Source organism: Acanthochromis polyacanthus, chromosome 18 (assembly GCF_021347895.1).
Source record: "Acanthochromis polyacanthus isolate Apoly-LR-REF ecotype Palm Island chromosome 18, KAUST_Apoly_ChrSc, whole genome shotgun sequence".
Lineage (NCBI taxonomy): Eukaryota > Metazoa > Chordata > Actinopteri > Pomacentridae > Acanthochromis > Acanthochromis polyacanthus.
The window spans coordinates 2972538-2990396 of record NC_067130.1 but is presented as its reverse complement, the minus strand read 5'-3'; the positions used below and the strand labels follow the sequence as shown (position 1 = coordinate 2990396).

The window sequence follows — 17859 nt, the reverse complement described above, 5'->3', positions numbered from 1 at the left end:
TCATGGAAGGCCGGGGGGGATTTCGCCCGTGTTTTGTGTGTTCATGCCGCGTGTCTCTGTTTTCTAGGACCGGAAAGCCACTGCCAAACCATCCTCCACAAAAACACGACCGGAGCGCAGAGGAAAATGAGCAGGGAGCGGGAAAAAAAGACAAGGACAACGATGTGCAAACTCTAAAATGACAAACAGAACCATCCTCAACCCCGTGACCATGGAGCACCACAAAACAAAAGAAGAGGAGGAAAAAAAAAACAACAAAAAGAGTTCAACTTGTAGTTTTATAATCTTTGTAAAGAAAAATATCAACTAGACTAAGGCATGACGGTTCTTTTCTTTTTATAAAAAACATAAATGTTAGTAAAACAACTAAGAAAAAAAAAGCAACAAAGTGCTTCCTGTGAACTGTAATCGCATGATGACTGCTGGTGCATGCCCTTTGACCTGTTGAACTGTCATTATCTACAAACTGAAGGGGTACGAGGTGCGGGGCTGGCCCATGTGTGGGTCGCGGGCCTTTTTAAGGACCTTTTTTCTCCCCAGCTGGAGCGGTTTGTGTCGGCGAGTTGAGTCCAATAACACTACAGCCAAAAAAAGTCCCTCATTGGATGGTTCTGTACAGCTGCTGAGCCTCCCTCCCCTCCTATTCTCAGTGTGATATATGCACTCTATGCTACGTGGACGTGTGTCGGTGTGTGTATGTGTGCGTGTATTCTTCTCTACCGCATGTGTTTCTTGCTTCTGGCTTGGCGCTGAGCCCTGCCCCATGATTGGCTTGCTGTCCCTGTGATGTCACGGCGTGCTCAGCGCTGGAATGAGCTCGTGAGTTCTTCGTCTGCGTGTGCCTACGTCTCCTTTCTTTCGGCTTCTCTGTTTCTTTGGAACTTGTTTCGGCCCGGTTTGACCCCGGTGGAGAGCCGAGGCTCCGCCGCTCCTCGTGGTTTCCGGGGAAACGTGGTTTCTGGACGGTGGGAATGTTTTCTTTGGAAATACGGCGGATTGCTTGATCGCATTGTGCAGCAGCTCTACAGCGCAAAGCTTGACCTTTTCCTCTCTTGTGACCTTTTCTGCGTTCTTCCATCGTTTCTCCCGGTAGCGTATGTCGCCTCAGTAGCCTCCGTCCATATGCAGTACTACCACATCCTCTCATCAGCATCCGTAGGTCCTCCATCCAGCGTTTCAGACTTTCTGTTGGATCTTTTTGTGCTCCCTCTTCTATCTGCTTGCAACGGCTGCAGCGCCTCACTGTCGAACTTTGGGTCATTCATTGGAGAGCGGAGACGACGTAGAAGATGTGATCCATGTGAGGATTTGACATGTGACTGTGAAGGAAGCGTGCAGCGAGGACAGACAGGTAGCACTGTGATTGTCTTATCAACACGGACCCCAGACTCGTGAACCGTCGACACACCTTCATGCAAACTACAAGCGAAACCCACACACACTTCTACATAAAGAGCACATATCCAGAAACACACACACATCTCCTGCCTGGTCGGAGCGTCGGACAGTTTGCCACAGCAATAATTCCTAACAAGAGCAAGAGATGGAAGCCGGGGTTCAGGCGTGTGAGGATGTGAAAGGACTGAACTCCTCAGTGAACACAAAAGCTCCGTCTGGACGAGCAGCGTTTGGCGTCGCAGCTGCTTCCGTCGACCTCGAAGCGAACGAGCCGGAAAGGACGTGGTGACGCAGGATCAGATGACTCAGCTGTAGCAGTTTGGGACCGTGGAGGCCTCAGAGGGTTGTTTGTGTTTCAGCACTTAACGTAGCAAAACCTAAACCAGGATACGTTGGTTTCTTTCTCTGAGTTTGCTGCTGCCGTGAGGTGGAATCCACCCGACTCCTCTTCATTTCTGAGTAGTTTAAGTTGATGTTTGTCACACACTGGCATCTCTTTATGCAGAAACCTGACGGCAGCGCTGTGACGGGGTTAAATCATAGTAGCACACATTTCCTGAGAATCACCGTTTATCCCATAAGTACTGTAAACGCTCCTGTAGCCTGAATGACCGAGACACCGAGTGAATGAATGAACACTTTAGTTAGACGTCACTGATGCACACGTTTTCCATGCCCTGTCCGTGCATGAGAAGCTCATCCGATATATAGCACATGTTTTTGAACATATCACGTTTTCCACTGTTCCTCCACTCAGGTTTTCAGTTCTGCTGCGTCAGAAACAAAATGTTTTTAAGTTCCGAGTCCTCCTCTGGAAGACGAGCGTGGTGCACGATGGGAGCGTTTCAGAGGAAAACTTTGGGGTGGGATTGTTTATTTTGTTTGTTTGTTTTTTTTGGTGGATGCATGAAGCTGGGCGGTTTGTGTGTGAGAATGGGTGTGTGCGTGGGTTCGTTATTTGATCGACCAAAAAGCAAAGAGAGCGTCGATCCTCCTGCAGCCTCCTCTCTGTGTTCATCCAAATTAATTTTTAATGCCAGACAGTCTAAACCAGTTCAACAAATTAATGTCAGGGTTTTATTTGAGAAAACGCCTCAAAACACCTACCAAAAGACAAACAAGATGCCCACTCTGTATTTACTCAGCTTTCCAGCTTTTGGATAACGTAGGAGTGTGACTCCCACCGTGATTTAAGTTGGTCATTATGTTGAGGAACGGCTGGATTCAGGCATTTTCCACAAAATGCGTTCCTTAATCCTGTGTTGAAGTTATAATCCTTAAGATTTGCGTTGTGTAAATCCTCATTTCAATGCTGTTTCCGGTCAATCGTGTAGCGTCGCAGAGATTCTGTAATCGTGTCTCTGTGTCATAGTGGTGGGGGTTTAAATTACGTAGCATGAAAAAACTAGAAATTCTCCATCTTAGTTCAGGTTCTACATTCAGTCCAGTTTGATCTCCAGTGACCAGTAAAATCACAGCATAATAATATATAAATAACCACAACTCCACATGGTTCCTTTGTTTTAGTGAAAAAAGTACATTCTGAAAACTTCACATTTACAGATTTTTTTTTACAAAGTATTATGAACAACCTGAAATTTCTGAGGCAAAATAAATTCAATTTTAAATCAAAATGACAAAAGTCAGAAAAAAAGACAAAAACAAACAAAAACAAGACAAACAAAATGAGATGCAAAATGACAAAAATGAGACACAAAAAAGAGACAAAAAATTAGACAAAACACAAGGAACAAAACAAAAACAGACAAAAAATAAAACAAAAAAATACAAAGGGACAAACAGATGGACAAAAATGAGACAAAAAACAGAAGTGAGACAAAAAGGAAACACAAAACGACAAAAACAAGGAACAAAATGACAAAAATATGAGACAAACGACAAAAGTCAGACAAAATATTAGAAAAATTAGACACAAAACAACAAAAAAACAATCTAAGATTTTACTTTATGATCAAAATGATTTTAAATTTATAGTTTTACTAATTTACAGTCTGCAGTTAATGTCTTCTCTGTAATTTTTACACTTTGAGGGCCGGATTGGACCCTCTGGAGGACCACTTTTGGACCACGGGCCTCATGTTGGACACCCCTGGTGTAGATGGTAATTTACTGGTAACACAAAAATTGTTTTGTTTCTTGAGTTTGGAGTAAAATCTTAAGGATCATAACTTTGACTTTAGTAGATCTTTCCTTGTTAAATAATCAAATGTAAACTACAGTAAATGAAATGGAATAAGTAGCTTTATGTTCTGCGAACCTGTTTCCACTCTGAGTCGAACATAATTTTGGATTTTCTGTGTGAATGAAACCAGTCGGTGATGCTGATGAATTCACCTCCACCGTGTGTGTGTGTGTGTGTGTGTGTGTGTGTGTGTGTGTGTGTGTGTGTGTGTGTGTGTGTGTGTGTGTGTGTGTGTGTGTGTGTGTGTGTGTGTGTGTGTGTGTGACGATGACGATGATGCTTGGTTCTAAAACCTCCTCGGATCAGAGGGTAGAAGAGAGCATTTGACTTGAGAGGACGCGTAACCTGCGACGATGTATTTAAAAAAAAAAGAGTATTGTAAAATTTTAACTGTTGCGAAGACTAGAGCTCACCTATACTCCTTTAGAATGGATACATGACGATGTAAACGCAATATCATATTACTCTATCCTAAGGAATGCAACTGCGCACATGCACAAAAAAGATGTTTTTATGAAAATATATGTATAAATATATGACAAAATATATTTAATTAGAATGCTATGCACCCTCATAGAGTTGTTATGGATGTTCTTTAAGCATTATCTAGACTAGGCCGACGCCCACATCATGGGGAATGTAGAGGCTTTGTAGCTATGACCACTTGTTTTTTTTTCTTTTGTATTGTCCTGGAGAGAGGATAAACAATCGTGAATATGTATACAAGCCTTTCAATCAGAGTCGTTCTGACATGAAGATATGTATAGATCATCTTACCCTGTACACCAGCTCAGACCATTTACAAGAATTAATAAACAAAGATGTGACAGAAATGCTGTGTTTTCTGAAGCTTTTTACTGTTTGCTCTATGATAATGTCACCTCGTTGGCTGCTGTGATGTCAGACGCTGATGTCATTTCATTTACCGAGTGATGCTTTAGTAACATTTCCTCTGTGATTTTCTTTCTGTGTCTGTTACGTCCTGCATTTAAATCCCATAGACTTCAAAAATCCCTCAATTATAGACTGACCCGGACAATTTTCAAGTCATTTTGGATCGTTTTTGTGTCTTTGGGATCATTTTCGGGTCATTTAGGAGAAATTTCCTCTCATTCTGGACTAATTTTCCTTAATTATGGATCATTTTCAAGTAATTTTGGACAATTTTCTGATCTTTTTAACAGGTTATTTGTCAGTTATGACCTTTTCTTGTCATTTTGGATCATTTTTTGAGTCATTCAGGACAAATTTCATGTCTTTCTGGACTAATTTTCTGTAATTATGGATCATTTTCAAGTCATTCTCGACGGGTCAATATATAATTATGGGACTTTTTGTATCATAGTTGACATTTTAGTGATGTCCAGTCACTTTTAATTAATAAGTGATTGTTTCCATAATAAATAATTATGGAATTTGTAAAGACATGATCATAATGAACATAAAAAAACAGTTTTTTTCTTACTTTTAGTAAAAATGTTTGCAAGATATATCCCATGGACTTCAAAAGTCCTTCAATTATATACTGACCTGGATAATTTTTGAGTCATTTTGAACAAGTTTTGAGTCATTTTCAACTAATTTTATGTCATCTCAGATCGTTTCTCGTCATTGTAGATGATTTATTGGCTGTTGGATAATTTCTGAATCATTTAGGACAAACTTCACATCATTCTGGACTAATTTTCCATAATTATGCATCATTTTCAAGTAATTTTGGACAATTTTCGAGTCACTTTGGACGATTTTCTTGTCAATTTCAACAAGTTTTATGTCAGCTTGGATCGTTTCTTGTCATTTTGGATAATTTTTGCATCTTTGGAATCATTTTTAAATCATTTAGGACAAATTTCATGTCATTCTGGACTAATTTTCCATAATTATGGAACATTTTCAAGTCTTTCTGGACGGATGAATATATTATTGCAGAACCTTTTGTAACATGGTTGACATTTTAGTGATATTCAGTCATTTTTTATTAATAAATAAGTAGGTATAATAAATAGATACTAAATTTGTAAAGGCGTGATCACAGTGGACATTGGTTGTTGTTGTTTTTTTACTTTTAATAAAAATGTATGCAAGATATATCCCATGGACTTCCCTCAAATATATAGTGACCCAGTATTAAACTTCATTTTTTAGTATTTAGTATTATTTGTTTTTTTATTATTTAGTAGTTAAACACTCTTTTTTTTAATCGGTTGTGCTTGTTCAAATGCGTGTTTGTACTTTGAAAGAGAAAGTTAAAAAAAGAGTCAGTTCCTTTTATGTGTGCACAAACTTAATGTTGATTCTGATTTTAGACAGTGGCCCTGATTTATTGAAATGTTTATACCTTTATATTGTCTGTTTTTGTGCTTTAAGCTGTTTAATTATTAGTCTGCCCGAGTTTCACCCTAGAAAACTACAACTTCCGCCGCCTGTGACGCCCCCTGCTCTCAGCCAATCACAGCGCTCCGCTCCTCGTGATGTTTTGCCGGAAGTCCCTGGTTGTTTTGGGTTTTCGCTCAGACCACGTGGAGCCATAAGGTAGCTCCTGCAGCTTTATAACCTCCTCACAGCTGTAACAGACGGTACCTGCAGCTTTTTACGAACCACGGACGGTCCTTACGGAGTTTTAGAGAGATGTCAGCGGGAGGACAGACCACCAGGAGCCGGGACATCCCCGCCGTCAGACGGGTCGCCATCCACGATGCGGCGCACATGCCCCAGGATTACTCCACGACCCCAGGGGGGACTCTGTTCAGCACCACGCCGGGAGGTAATAATGAGCAGGATCAGGAGGAAATTAAGATTTATTTCTGATTAGAAATATTTAGATAAAAAGAACAGATTTAAACTGGTACTTTAAAACCAGAGCCATGTGTTTATAGAGTTACAGTTTTTTGACATCCACCTCATTACACAGAGCATTAATATGAGGATAAACACTGGAGTTAATAAATTAGTGTCATTTTCAGTATAAACATGAATAAACTGCATTATTTAGTCACTCCATGTGTCACCAGATCAACCTGGACTACATTTCTAAGCGTCATTATTTCAACTTTAACTGGCATTTTCACAGTTTTAAAACCAGATGTTGGTGACTTTTGGAATCCAGCCTTAAAAACAGCTCATGGTAAAAGAAACACCCAAAGCTGGAGGTCTGATCCACACTCCTGTTAATGTTTGACTGAAGGCTGAAGACCACCAGAATCCAAAGTGAACTCATCATCTGCACGCTTCATATCCACACATGCATTCATTTAATCTTCTCTCTGCTTTAAAGAATCAGACTCTCTGTTATGGTGCAGAGGTGTTTTTTTGCAATGACTATCTGTGTTGGATTCAGTCATTTGTGACCAGTAGATCCAGTGTGCTGCTGTAGGTTACTGACCGTAGTCTGTCACGTCCTATTTATAGTCGTGTTCTTACAGCAGCGACATGTTTACTAGACGCTGGATCACAGTGGTTCTGTTAAAGCTGAACACTGATTATTTACACCTCATAAATACAACATATATCTTCTGTGGATTTAAAATTACACAGATTGATCCTTTAATAATCCTTTACGGTGTCATAACGCCACACACTTTCATACTAATAAGTTAAAAAGAAGCAGGGGATAAATACTAAAGATAATAAAAACTAAATAAAAAATGCAAAGTTATTTCTTTGCATTTTAAAATCTGACAGCAGCTGAAATGAAAGACTTTCTAAACCTGTCAGAGTTGCACATTGGTGCAATCAAGAAAAGATAAGATCTTCTTTATTCAATCCAGAGGACATTATTTTGCACAGAAATATAAAGAATAAAGAAAGATTAGTGGAATCTGCACGATTACACAGAGGTTAGTAGTAAAATAGAAAGAATGCAAAGTGTCTGAAAGTGTGAAGTGTCTAGAAAAAATAAGAGTAAAATCAAATAACTCAAGCACAATATGTAACCTGTAGAGTAGTAATAAGAAACAGATTAGCAGAAAATGAGCTGAAAGTGTTAGTAAAAGGATGTGTTGCACTAGAAACCTATTAGGAAACAGTCCGATGATACTGCACATTTAAAAGTCCGTCGATCACATATGCCTCCTGCAGAATGAGGAAGAATTGTTCAGTTTGATCCACTCAGATAGCAAGAATTCTTTACAAAACCTTCACACTAAAATTGCCGTTTTAGTTTTTGGCAGAAAACAAAATTCCATTAAATGTAAACTGATGTTAATCACGAGGAAGAAATGCGTAAAAGATATAAAATCTATATTATTTCTGCACTCTGTTAGCGCTCGGTTCGGCCCTTTTCTTCAGTCTTTTCTCTGAAACGCTGACAGGCTTTGGGAAGCTGCCAACGTGTCGATAAAAGTGCAGAAGGTGTTTCCCTTCGCCGGCTGTGAGAAAGTTGAAGCAGATGCACATGTCCGCGAGAACTGATACTGTGTTCTGTAACGTCAGCAGGTGGGACAGTTTAAACAGATAAACCTGAGTTAGGTCAGTGAAGGTGTGTTAACGTCACTGATAGGGTGACAGGAAAACTGGGGTATTGGTCACGGGCATGTAGGGGCATGTACGCAGGAAAGACAGGAGAAGAAAACATTTACTGTGTCCTTTATCAGCATCTACACAAGTGGGATATTTGAGGTTTGTGCATCTAGATGTTAATGGGTGCTAAATGTGAATATTTCAGGTCAGTTCATTGACAGAAATTAAGTCAAGAATGACATGAAATTTGTCTTAAATGACTCAAAAATTATCTCAAAGACACAAAAATGATCCAGAATGATGAGAAAAGATCCAAGCTGACATAAAACTTGTTGAAATTGACAAAAAAAAGTCCAAAATGATTTAAAAATTGGCCAAAATGATTCAAAAATTGGCCAAAAAGATTCAAAAATTGTCCAAAATGATTCAAAAATTGGCCAAAATGATTCAAAAATTGGCCAAAATGACTTGAAAATGATCCATAATTGCAGAAAATGAGTCCAGAATGAGTTCCATATTTATCTCATTTAAACAGTAAATGAAACAATACAATGGCAGCTATATCAATGCATCCAGCTTTGTTTGTTTGCATTTCTTCAGTTCTTCTTGTTGTTGTTCAGTGAGATAAATGAGCTTGAATATCTGTGGTGGCTGTGACATGATGACTTTTTTTTACCGGTCTGGGTCAGCTGTACATTACCCGGGTCTGCTCTGGAGTTTCCTCATCTGCAGGCTGACCAGGTTACTGTTACTGATGGTGTTTTGAAATGTGAACAGACTCCAACTTCAGATATGTTCACTCCAACCAGAACCTGCAGCAGCTGAAGAACCGGTTCATGAGCCGCTACACTGAACCCACTGAGGCTGCAGAACAGAACAAGGACGGCAGAAGAATGTGCTGAGATAGCTGAGTCCAGCTGACAGCTGCAGTCTGAGACGGTGGAGTTCATTCATGAGACGAGAGACTCGCGGGAAAGGCAGCTGAATGAGATGTGAGGGCAGAGAAACGTGAGACACAACGGGCCGAGGCGAGCAGGCTAGCAGCAAATGAACAATGCTTCAGCTACAGAAGTGAGGTTTCAGTTTGTTCATGGAGCAGCAAAACTCCAACTCAGAGCTTTCCTGTCCTTTTTTTGTTGTTGAGTCTTTGTTTACACTGATGAAAAGTAGAATAGTAAATGATTACACCCTTTGTTACCGGGTAAAGCTGAGAATTCTTTCATGTAAAGATTTTTTCATATTATTTTACTTGTTTATTTTATTAATCTAGAAATCTAATTGGCCAAATCAGATTTATTTTATTGTTGTGAGGGTTATCTGCTGGGGTTCAGACAAAACAAAAAGTAGGATATTCTAAACAACTTTTCACAATAAAAATAACTTTCTATCAGGCGTAAACTAACCGTGACGTCACCCGTTGGTTTCAACGCCGAGAAAATGAAGCCCGGATTTTGCTACTTCCTGGTCGCCGTTTTGGATTTTTTGGAGCCAGTGACGTAAAAAGCGTCATCAAACAGACTGGACCGGAGAGCAACTAGGGGCAGGATTGGCTGAAGACTCTCTTATCCCGCCCACATTTTACTGCAGAGGCTTCTGTTGCTGTCTATCAAGTATAGCCACGCCCCCTGGCTCCGCCAACTTTAACGATTTATTTAAAATTCAGTATTGATTTATTTTAAGATCGGCCACCTGATCTCTCATTTTGACCATGAAAACTAACGGGAAAAAAATCCTGAGCTGTAGAACATTAGTCTATCACATTTTATTTTTTCCAAAAATGAATTGGGGTCTATGGAGAAAAAGCTTCTTGGAGCCAACCCTAGCGGACGGCGTGATATTGCAAGTTTTTGACACTTCCGGTTTGGCTTCAATTCTGGAGCCAGATGCTACGTCCATCTTTATATACAGTCTATGTTTTCTAAACTGCTTTGACAGTTAAACCATGCAAGACAGACGCTCAAACAAGACATAGGAGAGACTAAATAAATAATTAGCTAGATTAGCACTCATAACAAACAAGGGAAGTAGGCAGTTATAGAATCAGACTTTGGGTTTAAATTAGAAAAATAAGAGGATTATGTGAACAGAACAATGTGACCTCATCCATCCATCAATGAGAACAGCGAGAGAGTCACAGGAGCCTGTTAGTGCTGAAGTTGGGTGTAAATGTGGGACTGAACAGGTGACCAGTTCATGACAGGGTGAACACAAACAGCCAGACAATAATACGAGCTCCCAGTAAAATTAGAAACGCCAGTGTGTGGGAGGAAGCTGCGACAGCGAGCATGTCCAGAGAGAAAAAACGCCTCAGAAAGACAACAGCTGCCCAGCAGGTTCAAACCCTGAGATGACAGAACTACCCTCTGGACCACCAGGATACCAAGTTTGGGTCATGTAGGGACTGGAGTCTGTCTCAGCTGACTTAGGGTGAAGGAAGGGGACACCTGGACAGGTAACAGTCTGTCACAGTAAGGCAGCAGTTTTATCACATTGCTGTTCATTCCTGGTCAGTTGCCGTGCATTAAGTGACACAGCTGGTGTGTGTTGCCCATAACAACTTGGGTAAAACTACCAAACTGTGGCTGCTAGTCTTACCTACCTCGTTAAATACTTCAGTAACGACTGCACTCAAAACAGGTATGTTTGGGGAAACAATATTTTCATCATTAGATTAAGTTTAAAAGAATGAAATTAAAAGAATGAAACAAATGAGAGGAAAATACTCTGTACACAAGCGACAAATCTCTATCTACATCAGCTACACTTAGAAAACAAAAATAGCCTATTCACATGGAGACAAACAATCACATTCAATTTAGAATCACCAGTTAACCTCAGCATGTTTCTGGACTGTGGGAGAACACCCACACATGTACAGGAGAACATGCAAACTCCATGCAGAAAGATCCCAGGAAGGCCGGGATGCAAACTGGGGATCTTCTAGCTGCAAGGCGACAGTGCTAACCACTGAGGTCAAACACTGATGACTGAACCGGACGGTGTGATGTTTGGCGCTGCTAAATACTAGTTTGGTTTCCTTCTGCCACAGGTACCAGAATCATCTACGACAGGAAGTTCCTCCTGCAGTGTCGGACGTCTCCTCTGACTCGGACGCCTCCCAACCTGCCTGACATCCCAGGAGTCACCAGGCCGCTCAAACCTGACTCCCCGAGCAGCAGGACCGAGCCGGAACAGACGGCCAGCAGCAACACCAACCACAGCGAGAGCGCAGGTAAACGCCCGTCTGTTTGAAGCATAAAACGGAGATGAATCGCAGCCCTTTGTGTGCTTTTATAATTGTGCATCTGCAATGTCTTTCACAGGGGAAGATGCCCAGTTTGAAATGGACATCTGAAGAGAGGCAGCTGTCAGGATTTAAAAGCACAAAAAAAGATGTTCTTAGTTTTTGTTTACTGAGACAAAAAAAAACTTTTAAAATGAGAAGCCAGTCTCTCTTACCTGTGTAATCTGCTTTCAGATTTCCTCTGAAAACCAGATGTTTTTTTAATGCCTAATACGTGTCAACATGTTGTAGTCTTTTACAACACCACTGATTCTTCACTTTGATGGCATTTGTCTTTGTTATGATCTGTTTGACAAGCATGTCAAGGTTTTGTTAAAATTAAATCATGAATATTTTGTGTGATTTGACTCATTTTATTACATTTTTTGGTGCGAATTCATTAATAAAAAGGAAGATATTGACGTGTGTGTTGAGGATTAAAACCTGCAGGAACTGACTCTGGCCGCTGGGTGGCAGCAGACACAAGCTATAAACACTGACGTCATTATTCAAATACTATAATAAAGTTAATTTATGAGCAAACTGTTGGAGCTTGCAGTTAAAATATAGATACAGGAAGGCTGTCAAACATATTCAGTGTTCGTTTCTGACCACCTGATGTAGGTGAGTGTAGTTTCTTTACAGGGCTGCCAACTTGTGACCAGATCTTAGAGTGAGGTTTGGTTTGTGTGGGATGCTGACAGTGGGTTTAATTTTGAAAATTATTAATCCTATTTCCTGCATTCTGGTGTAATTTAAGAGCATTTTGCTTGTTAAAATCTTATTATAGAGATAACATTATGGGATAATAAAAAAAACATTGAGCTTAAAAACAATCTGAAAAAAAGGGCAGGCAGTATTGAAAATGGGTCTTCATGTCAAATATGGATGAAAGTTCTGTGGCTGGATGAGCACAACACATTTCAGTATTTTCCATAAATATCTGCATGATTGAAATAACTCCAGCAACCACTTTGTAACATTGGTCTTGGAGGTTTTTAATGCACTCAACAGCTTCAAGTTGACCACATCAGCAACTAAACAATAAAAAGTGCTGAAACAAAAGCAAAAAGTATCTTCATAACTTAAATTATCCATTCACTGAACAGAATTACAATCAGACACTAAACTCTCTATTAAATGTCAAAACAATCCATGTGACTCTAAAAACTCAGCAGCTTTACAAACTCTAACATTAAACTCTCCACAAGGAAACAAAAGAGGTTGGACTTCTGCATGAGAGCTTTAATTATTCTTCATCTACTTCCTGAAAAGTTTGGTCAATAAAAAAGACGAAAACTCATATTTTCAGCTGAACTAAAGACAGACTTTGTGATTTTTCTGCTCACATGTTGTGTTGTTGTAAACTTACTCTTTCAAACAAGAGCAATCCGAGATTTCTGACCTCCGCCAAGGGAAGATGATACGAAGTTGGAAAATCTAAATCCGGATCCAGAATCCAGATCCTTAACCGGATCAACACAAAATTTGAATGGAGTCTTCCCTGGGCCAAGATCCACCTCTGGTGAAAATTTCATGAAGATCCGACAAGCAGTTTCCGAGAAATCCTGTCCACAGACACGCACACAGACAGACAAATAAATAAACGGACCCGATCGCATGACCTCCTTGGCGGAGGTAATAATAAATAGCCTCCTAAACCCCTGGAAACCAGGGTTTTTGTGTCGCTCCTCGGCGACCCTAGACAGTCCAGGGTGTCCCCTGCCTTCACCCGAGTCAGCTGGGATAGACTCCAGCACCCCCCATGACCCTAGTGAGGATAAAGCGGTGTATAGAGAATGGATGGATGACACCAGTCTGTCACAGGGCTACATATACAGACACACAATCACACTCGCATTCACACCTACGGACAATTTAGAGTAACCAATTAACCTCAGCATGTTTTTGGACTGTGGGAGGAAGCCGGAGTACCCGGAGAAAACCCACACATGCTCAGGGAGAACATGCAAACTCCATGCAGAAAGATCCCAGGCCGGGATTTGAACCGGGATCTTCTTGCTGCAAGGCGAACGTGCTGACCACTCTTCAACGTAATGTTTAATTTCTTCAGGTGAATCTGTGAATGTAATATTGTAGGGTCTTACCTGTAACACCCTATCTCACAGTATCTGTTGCTAAAGACTTATTTAGGAGCTTATTTACAGCTTATTTAAACACTTGCAATTAAAACCATGGGACGCTTTGTTCAAGGCATGAAATCATTTATTCTATTATCGTACATAGCAAACAAATGGATCAATGTGACCCAAACCTTTTAATAAAGTCAAAGCACTTCCAACATTCTGACATTAGTCTTTTAAGTGTCGTTTAAAATTCAGGCATAAAAACAAGAGTTTGAACATTCCTTGGTGCACCAGTTAATGCAGTTAAACAGCACAAAATACATCCACCTGATCTCCTACAAACAATACCTTTTAGCTTTATTTTGTAGAATTTAATGAGCGGTGTCCAGGATCTGCAGTAGAGTTTCTGTCTTTAAAGTGCATGTGGACAAGCGTCCACTCTGTGCCTCTCCTCAGGCCCTGTACAGCTCAGAGGCTTCAGTCTTCCATTCTTCCAGCCTTTCTAGGAGGCTTGCAGATCATTTCCTTACTCACATCCACACTCCTCCACCACCATGTCCTCATGATGTTTCATCACCATCTTCCCGTTCTCGTAGTACAGCATGGACAGCGGCGAAAGACGGGTCGGCACACAGGACAGACATGGAACTTTGTCGGGGTGGTGGTGATGCAGCAGGCTCTGGAGAGAGAAGAAAAGAGAAAACAGCTGATTAGAACAGATCTTTTTAAAGGTAGAAACCAGGAGAGTCAAACTCAATTTAGTTTAGAGGCCACTTTCAACCCATTTTGATGTTAAGTAGGCCGGACCAGTAAAATCCCAGCATAATACCCTATAATAACAACATTTATGTGTCATTTACACATTACAAGTTATGATCACAGAGTGTCTACAAAGGCACAAACATTTCATGACAGGTATCTGAAACTGAATGATATGGTATTTAATGATCAAAACAACAAAAAAGAAAAAATTTAATGGACAAAAACGAGACAAAAAAATACACATATGACACAAACGAGACATAAAACGACAAACAACAAAACGACAAAAACAACAAATAAAGCAAACAAAATGACAAAAATGAGACAAACACAAGCGAGACAAAAACGAGAAACAAAACGACAAAAACATGAGACAAACGACAAAAGTCAGACAAAAAAGACCAAAAAAATAAGACAAAATATTATAGAAATGAAAAAGACAATGACAGAAATGAAAGAAACGCCACGAAACTAAACAAAAAAAGACAAAAAGTTACAAAGAGACAAAAATTGGAGAAAAACGAGACGAAAAAATAATGCAAAGGAGACAAAGAAGAAACAAAAAGACAAAAGCGAGACAGAAAGGAAACACAAAATGGCAAAAACAACCCACCAAGCAACAAAAAAAGCAAAACACAAAATGACAAAGATGAGACAAAAAAAAACACAGGCGAGACAAAAACGAGAAAACGACAAAAACATGAGACAAAAGACAAATAAAATAGACAAAATATTACGAAAAAGATTGGACCCTCTGGAGGACCACTTTTGGCCCGCGGGCCTCATGTTGGACACCCCTGGTCTACACTGTTTGACATGTATGCTGACTGGTTCCGGTCTTACCTGCATGTATGCGTGGTTCGTGGGGCCGAAGGTCTCGTTCACCGGCGTCGGGCAGCTCCCCTGGCACTGATAGGCGTTGTACCGTTTGGGGAAGACGATATAATCGGCCCAGCCAAACTTCTCAAAGTTCACCCACATGTCCGTCCTCCTGCAGAGAGGACCGTTGTTCTCGGTCCGGGGATGCCTCTTCTCCCTGCCTCTCCTCGCCCCGCTGCTGCTGGTCGTCCTGACGTACTTGGAGCGCTCTGCCACACGGATCAGCGTCTTCTGACTGTTCTGGCTGGAGAACACCACCATCACGACCCGGTCAGCTGTAGCGTGCTGGATGTCCTCTTCCACTTCGTCCTCCTGCAGCTCCGTCCTCCTGCCCCCGTGTCCCCGCTGCAGCCAGCCGCTGAGCATCTCCGTCATGTCGAACACTTTCCAGGAGAACGAAGACGCCGTGGAGCTGGGCCGAGCTCTGAGGCGGCCCAGGAGATGCCTGCTGTCGGGGCAGCCGGGGCAGCGGTGCTTGTGGGAGTGGTAGACGTCCACGACGCTGGACGACTCCGTGAAGGCCGGCTGACGGATACGAAGCTCAGCCAGCTGGACGTTGTCATTAGCAGACAGGGAGGACATGTCGAAGGCGATGGACCACTTCTTACCAACCCGATGGGAGCCTGGTAGAAATAAGAGGAAATGTGTTCTATTATTAACGGATTCTGCAAGAAAGGGATGCACAGTTATCATCTGAATTAGTGAAATATGAAGAGAGATAAATATATCATTAAACTGTAGAAAGTGTTTGTAAATTTTATGGTAAAAAAAACTGTCAAACCATGACGGTACCAAAAAAAAAAAAATGTTGTTTTTACAGTAAAGTTCCAGCAGCTGTTGTTGCCAGAATGCTACTGTAAAATTACAATTAAACATTTTCTACATTTACAGTAAAGAAATGTATTATTATTGTTGATTTTAGGGTTAAAAACGTGGTTTTTATATATTATACTGTAAAAAAAAGTTTTAACCTTTAAAAATTTACATGAAAATACCACATAAAATAAAGTTTGTGTAACTTATTATGAATATTACAGCATTTTTCATCATCAGCACAACAGCTAGTGTATTTAACATTAAATATATGTATTTTTACCAATAATTGTGTCATAAATACTAAATCAAATTTTAGTTTTTACGTATTTTCATGTCAATTTTAAAACTTTTAAAAGTCATTCTGGGAACAACAACTGCTAGAATTTTACCATAAAAATAACTCCTTTTTACAGTGTGTGTGAAGGGAATGTAGTAGTTTTTGCCTATAAATGGACTTACTGTGACATTTAAAACGGTTACTAAACTTCTTTGGACATTTTTATGATTAAAAACTGACTGAGATAACTCTAAATTCTCCTCCATGTTTCTTAAAAAACAACATATAGCTCATGCATGAACGTTTTTCCTCATGTTGGATACTCACTCTTGGCTACCAGGTGGGTCACAGAGTCGGAGTCCTGCAGTCCGGGGATGCCCTCCTCTGGCTCGGTCTGGCCCAAGTTCACAGCAGGAGTCCTGGCCCGGTCCTCGGCCAGCATGGTCCGGTAGAGCTCCATCATGTAGAGGGGCAGTCTGCCGCCTTTCTGCCGCATCACGGTGCGTCTGGAGCCGCTGGTCCGGAGCAGAGCGTCAGGACGCACTCCAAAGAGGGGCTGACCCAGAACCAGATCCAACAGGAGGAGGAGGAACGCCAAATCCACGGCTCGGCTCTTCATCATTCCAAAGTGTGATGCTGTCGCTCCTGGAGACAAATCCGAAAACACGACATGAGATGATGAGACTTGTTTTTATACTCCCTCCTCTCTCCTTTGAAGACTTCTGATGATTAAACGGCGCGTGTGATCCACAGGACTTCAAAGTGAAGGTCGTTATGTACCGAAACTAACGCGGCTTTGTGGAGGCAGAGGTGTGGAAACTCTGATGAATGTTGTTTTTTAAATTAGAGATCCATTTGATAAGAAGCAGTGACAGTAATGTTAGTTAAGGAGATTAGCAGAGGAGCACGCTGTGATTAATGAGGAAACACGAGAGGTAATCAGAATCACTCTCTAAAGCTGAGGCTGGACGCTTTAGAGGACTCATGGAAATAAATAGGGGCAAGTTAAGGTCAATATTCATCAGGAAAAAAACTGCAACAATAATGACAGACAATGTTAACCAAATAAAACAACAATCTGTTTAAAAACCGTGAACATCTGACAGCAGTAAATAAGATTTTTTTAGAAACGTTGGAATATGTTCAAAAACTGAAAATAATCCCAGACATCTGTTTAACAATCTGTTTTAGCAGATTTAAAGGCAATTCATAATTTTATGCTCACAAATTGTAAATAAAGAAATGTGAAAACTATGTAGACTTTTTTGTGTTTTTGATTTTTTTACAGTGATTTTATCAGATATTATCCCTAATTTAACCAAACTGTTCAAATCTGTAAAGTAACTGAATTTATTTACCATTTTCAGTCCTAATATACATATATATTTTATTTCATATAGTGTTATTCTACAGTAGAACATAAAAGGTTGTTTTAAAGAATGCTAATTATTATTTGCAAAAATACAAATTTTTGATGTGGGCATTATTTACAGTTGTGACCTGTTATTTTTCTTTGCAGTTAACGCATAAATTAATACAAGTTTGTATCTTTAATTTACCAGAACTGTGAAAATCTGTAAAATGGCAGTAAAAATATATATTTTTAAACTGTCTTTAAAATGCATTTTTACAGTGTGCTTTGTTGCGCATGCTCAAACATGCAGTTTAATCAGGTCTTAATGGATAAATAAAATAA

The 17859-nt window shown here is 40.2% G+C and overlaps 3 protein-coding genes across 3 annotated transcripts in view; 2 read left to right on the top strand and 1 right to left on the bottom strand.

Moving 5' to 3' along the window:
* Window positions 1–4434, top strand: part of LOC110957178 (ankyrin-1-like) — a 145209-nt gene extending 140775 nt beyond the window's left edge. Inside the window, 1 exon segment of the mRNA XM_051938101.1 lies at window positions 68–4434. The gene's annotated coding sequence lies outside the window, so the exon portion shown is untranslated.
* A 1641-nt stretch (window positions 4435–6075) lies between these two features.
* Window positions 6076–11705, top strand: LOC110957175 (eukaryotic translation initiation factor 4E-binding protein 1-like). The gene is made up of 3 exons (XM_022203061.2): window positions 6076–6365; window positions 11109–11291; window positions 11383–11705. The coding sequence occupies exons 1-3, from the start codon at window positions 6230–6232 to the stop codon at window positions 11412–11414; spliced, it is 351 nt and encodes a 116-aa protein (XP_022058753.1). The 5' UTR covers window positions 6076–6229; the 3' UTR covers window positions 11415–11705.
* A 1853-nt stretch (window positions 11706–13558) lies between these two features.
* Window positions 13559–15946, bottom strand: LOC110957177 (nodal homolog 2-A-like). Its single transcript, XM_022203062.2, has 2 exons — window positions 15035–15946; window positions 13559–14108 (listed from the first exon to the last, which is right to left on the bottom strand). Exons 1-2 carry the CDS (start codon window positions 15944–15946, stop codon window positions 13956–13958), a joined length of 1065 nt encoding a protein of 354 aa, XP_022058754.2. The 3' UTR covers window positions 13559–13955.
* Window positions 15947–17859: the final 1913 nt, after the last annotated feature.

Excerpts from the sequence above, each read along its gene's own strand:
- LOC110957177 (XM_022203062.2), bottom strand. The coding sequence starts at position 15,946 with ATGTTTAATTGTAATTTTACAGTAGCATTCTGGCAACAACAGCTGCTG. Across the intron at positions 14,109-15,034 it reads CGAACCACGCATACATGCAG|AGCCTGCTGCATCACCACCA; the intron begins GTAAGACCGGAA and ends TTCTCTCTCCAG.
- LOC110957175 (XM_022203061.2), top strand. The coding sequence starts at position 6,230 with ATGTCAGCGGGAGGACAGACCACCAGGAGCCGGGACATCCCCGCCGTC. Across the intron at positions 6,366-11,108 it reads GTTCAGCACCACGCCGGGAG|GTACCAGAATCATCTACGAC; the intron begins GTAATAATGAGC and ends CTTCTGCCACAG. Across the intron at positions 11,292-11,382 it reads CAACCACAGCGAGAGCGCAG|GGGAAGATGCCCAGTTTGAA; the intron begins GTAAACGCCCGT and ends TGTCTTTCACAG.